The sequence below is a fragment of the Rhincodon typus genome, chromosome 41 (assembly GCF_021869965.1).
Source record: "Rhincodon typus isolate 14 chromosome 41, sRhiTyp1.1, whole genome shotgun sequence".
NCBI classification, from domain to species: Eukaryota; Metazoa; Chordata; class Chondrichthyes; order Orectolobiformes; family Rhincodontidae; genus Rhincodon; species Rhincodon typus.
The window spans coordinates 12143333-12148179 of record NC_063372.1 but is presented as its reverse complement, the minus strand read 5'-3'; the positions used below and the strand labels follow the sequence as shown (position 1 = coordinate 12148179).

The 4847-nt window shown below is 53.3% G+C and overlaps 1 protein-coding gene across 1 annotated transcript in view; it reads left to right on the top strand.

Annotated features, from left to right (window-relative positions):
* Positions 1-4847, top strand: part of LOC125480949 (serine/threonine-protein phosphatase 6 regulatory ankyrin repeat subunit C-like) — a gene marked incomplete at its 5' end in the record, with an annotated part of 14109 nt that overhangs the window by 2290 nt on the left and 6972 nt on the right. Inside the window, 4 exons of the mRNA XM_048618880.1 lie at positions 688-775; positions 3487-3604; positions 3724-3943; positions 4624-4708. Of these exons, the coding sequence (XP_048474837.1) occupies positions 688-775; positions 3487-3604; positions 3724-3943; positions 4624-4708 (511 nt within the window). The remainder of the gene's footprint in view (positions 1-687; positions 776-3486; positions 3605-3723; positions 3944-4623; positions 4709-4847) is intronic.

Sequence of the window (4847 nt, the reverse complement as noted above, 5' to 3'; positions counted from 1 at the left end):
TGGGCACTATGGGGCAATTTAGCACGGCCAATCCACCCTAACCTGCATATCCCTGGGCACTATGGGGCAATTTAGCACGGCCAATCCACCCTAACCTGCACATCTTTGGACAGTGGGAGGAAACCGGAGCACCCGGAGAAAATGCACGCAGTCATGGGGAGAATGTGCAAACTCCACGCAGGCAGTCACCCGAGAATACCCCGTGCATTACGTTTCTGTTACTTAACTCGTGTTTCTGCATTGATTATGTGATCAACGGAGGCACTCCTGGTTCCAGAGGTACCAGTTAATAAAAAGCTTGCTGTGTAAATAATTTGGAAATGTGAAGCGCTGAGGAGCGTTTCCAAACAGTGAGGAGTGAGGGTCCGGGATGCACTGCCTGGAAAGGGTGGTGGAGGCAGGTTCAGTCGAGGGGCACCGGGTGGTCTCTTCACAGGAAGCGATGTGCGGGATTACAGAGAAACGGCGGGAGATTTGGCCATGAGTTATGGTTTGGAGAGTGGGTGCAGACAGGATGGGCTGAATGGCCTCCTTCGACATCGTCCTAACTCTCTGATAAGTTGCAGGTGGGCTGTGTGAGTGTAGTAAAATGACTCGTTACTCCTCCTTCCCTTTCAGTTTAATTTACGCTCCTCTTACTTTCTCTTTCTCTCTCTCTCTCTCTGTGTGTCTCCCACTGTTGAATAGCTGCGAATGGCCGCACTGACTGCTTGCACTTGATGATCGACAGCGTGACGGATGCAGAGGTCCTCAATGCAGTGGACGCCCAAGGCCAGTAAGTTGCTGCTCCAGATCCCGCACCCCTCGTGGCCATCAAACAGAGAGCCCTGCCAATACTTGGCCCACGCTTAGTGGGGAGAGTGTTGGCCGAGACCCTACAGCAATGGGCTTGACTCTTAAACACCACCCTGACTTGATTCAGTGTGTTATTGTCACGCGTCCTGAGATAGAGTGAAAAGTATTGTTTTGTGTGCTACCCAGACGAATCTTACCTTGCATAAGTACATCAGAGGAAGAGAACAGAACATAGTGGTCACAGCTACAGAGAAAGATCAGCTCTAATATATGAGAGGTCTGTCCAAATGTCTGATGACAGCGGGGAAGAAGCTGGTCTTGAATCTGATGGTTCTCAAACTTGTGCTGGATGGAAGAGAGAGTACAACCAGGATCTTTGATTATGTTGCTTGCCTTCCCGAGGCAGTGGGAAATGTAGACATCAGAGCGGGGGCACTCCGTTTCAAGGGATGGGCAGCAAATGCTAACTTTGCCAGCAATGCCCACATCCCGTGGGGCACGTAGACCAGAGGGACTTTGGGGCCAGCAATGCTTGTGGAGAGGAGAGAGAGAGAGGTCGTGTCCCATTCATCCTCCATTCAGTGTTTTATCTTCAGAACTGGAGCATGTTAGACTTTGGTGATGATTCCTGTACCATGCATTGCAACTCCCCAGGCATTGTTTTAACACAGTATTCGGAAGAAGTCATTACCGGACTCGCATTTGTCCCCCTGCTCTCCCCAGACACTGCCAGAGCAGCTGAGTTCCTGCAGTGTCCTGTGTGTTTGTTTCACATTTCCAGCATCTGCAGGATTTTGCATCTGTTTTGTTATGGTACTCGTGTGGAGTAGTAATGCTACAGTTAGGGCATTAAGTCACTTTCTGTTGGGGATTGGGTAACTTTGAACCATCGTTTTCTGTTTCTGCCAAATTTAAGACCATCGGTAAAAGGAACAGGAGTAGGCCATTATGCCCCTCGCACTTGCTCCCCCATTCAATAGGGATCGTGGCTGGCCAGACATTCCTCACGTCCGCTTTCCTGCCCTTTCCCTCGATTCCCTGGCTGTTCAGGAATCTATCGATCTCAGCCTTCGATAGATGCAAGGACTCTGCCCCACACAGCTCTCTGTGGCAAAGAATTCCAAAGACCCACAGCCCTCTGAGAGAAGAAATTCCTCCTCATCCCAGTCTTAAATCGGTGCCCCTTAATTCTGAGACTGTGCCCTCTGGTCCCAGACCCCCTCATGAGGGGAAACAACCCCTCAGCATTGACCCTGTCAAGTCCCCTTAAGAATCCTGTATATCTCAATGACTCACCTCTCATCCTTCTAAACTCCAGTGAGTAAAGTCCCAACTTTGCTCCTAAGACAATCCCTCTGTCCCAGGGTGGGGATTTGTCGAATATTTCCAGTTACAGCAGGGTGTTTGCGAGTCTTCCCCCACACCCCAGTGGTCGTGTCCCAATGCCCATTTGTAATCTGGAAACTTCGGTAACCCAGGAGTGACCTTGCTGCACAGCGTTCCAGACTGGAGAGGTCACATCGCTGAAGCATTTCCTAATTTCGCTCCTGAGGGATCCAGCTTTAGGTTTTATACTCTGGGGTGTGGTGTCCAGATTTGCTGCTGGTAATCGAGTGGGCTGTAACCAGGAATTTGTCTAGCTGCAGCATAACCTCTGCATCCTTATACCCCTGTCCTCGGGATATAAAGGCCAACATTCCATGAGCCTCCTCTCCAATGTATTCCTTTCCAAGATGGATTATAACAAGCCTCAGGCTCCTTTGTATAACAGGCTATAAGCCTGTCACATGCAGACCCTAGTTGCTCGTGTGAAACGATGTGAGATGGTACAGATTTAATGGTAGGAGTCTTTCCCCTGGGATGGGGGACTTCAAAACTAGGGGACACATTTTTAAGGTGAGAGGAGGGAAATTTTTAAAAAGGACACGAGAGGCACGTTCTTTTTTCCCCCTCCATACAGAGTGGTTCATGTGTGGAATGAACTTCCAGATGAAAGGGTGGATGTGGTACAGTTACAACGTTTAAAAGATATTTTGGATAAGTACATGGATAGGAAAGGTTTGGAGGGAGACTGGCCAGGAGCAGGCAGGTGGTGCTAGTTTAGTTTGAGGTTGTGGTCTGCATGGACTGGTTGGGCCGAAGGGACTGTTTGTGTGCTGACTGGATGTTACAGTGTTGGAGTGTTGTGCCTGGTCCTGGGTAGGCCTGTTTTCGGGAAGGGGAATGGTAAAGATCTTGGAGATATTTAACAATGGTATTCGAGCGCCAAGGGAGGGCTCTGGGGACAAGAGAGTCCGGGAGCGTTTTCCTTGCAGTGGAGAGGGGGAGATTTGACAGGAGCGTTCGGAATTGAGGGGGCTCCGGTCACACGATAGCGGGTTACAGTCCAACAGGTTTATTTGAAATTGCAGACCTGCGGAGCGCTGCTCCTTCGTCAGGTTAAGTCCTGAATGAGGTGGCGCAGCCTTTCAGCTGATGGTGGCACCTCCCTCTGTGCTGCGTTGCGGGGGGCACTGGAGATTGACGAGGGATGGGCCACGTGAGCCCGCTCAGCGCAGGGACGGGGTGGGGGTGGGTTTGCGTGGGGAGAAGGGGGTTGTTGATGTGCTTCATGTAGTCGCCAGGCTGTAGTCACCTCTGTTACCTGTACTCACTGTCCGCCTCCCTCTGTGTTTCTGTCCTTCTCCCCAGGACACCCCTGATGCTGGCCCTGACGAATGGTCACCTGGACTGTACCCAGCTGCTGCTGGAGAAGGGCGCCCCAGTCGACACAGCCGATAACAGAGGGCGGACGGCACTGCATCGAGGGGTGAGTGATAGCCGGGCTGGAGGCGCGGTCTCTCCTTCCCTCCCCTCCCTGAACCACCTATCTCTAACCGGTTTCTCTCTCTGTGTGTGTGTGTGTGTGTGTGTGTGTGTGGTTTGCAGGCCGTGCTGGGCTGTGACGACAGTGTGGCGGCTCTCCTCCATCACCGGGCGTTGGTTCTGTGCCGCGACGTGGAAGGCCAGACGCCCCTGCACTTGGCAGCAGCCTGTGGGCACGTGGGAATCCTGGGCACCTTGCTGCAGGCAGCGCCCTCTGTCGATCTGGGGGATCCGCTCCAGGATTACTGCGGCTACACCCCCTTACACTGGGCTTCTTACAAAGGTGGGCACCCCTCTACGCCCTCCCCCGTCCAGGTGTACACAATTCCTTCCCCACCTCCCCCTCATATCTCCTGCCTTCCTCCACTCCCCCGCCCCACCCCTCCCCCCCCCCGCCCCACCCCTCCCCCGCTCCCGCCCCACCCCTCCCCCGTTCCCTCCTGGGTCACAGTCAGGGGTGTCCCTCCGCTATGGTGTTAGAGCACCGTCACTCCCTCCAACACCCAGCCTTTACTCCCTGACCCCACCCTCCTGGAACCAGTTCTGTTGTTATCCCTCCCTTCCATCGCTTCCCTCCCCTCGTTCACCTGATTGTTCTCTCGTGTTTCTTCTCTGCCTCCTCTCCCTCACTCACCTGATTATTCTCTCGTATTCCTTCACTCTCTCGTGCCTCTTCCTTCCCACCCTCCGGTCACACTCTCCTCCCTCAGCTATTCTCTCGTGCTGCCTCCTTCCTATCACACTCGTGTTTCCCAACGCACTCCCCTCCCCTCACTCGCCCGCTCTCTCGATCGTTCTCGTGTGCCTCCTCCCCTCCCACCTTCGCTTGCTCACTCTCTCGTGCCTCCTCCTTTCCATCCTCCCACTCGCTCGCTGACGCCCTCCTCAAAGTTTTACATCCTGTTGTTGCTGTCAGTTTGACTGTTTCCTTTCTGTCTGCTCTTCCCCCCCCCCCCCAACCAGGTCATGAAGACTGTTTGGAATTACTACTTGAACACAAATCACTTAACCTCGAGGGCGATTCTTTCAGTCCGTTGCACTGTGCTGTGTAAGTCACTCACTTTCACCACGATATCATAGAATCCCTTCAGTGTGGAAGCAGGCCATTCGGCGCAACACGCCACACTGACCCTCCGAAGAGCGTCCCACCCAGACCCACTCCCCTACTCTGTCCCTGTAACCCTGCA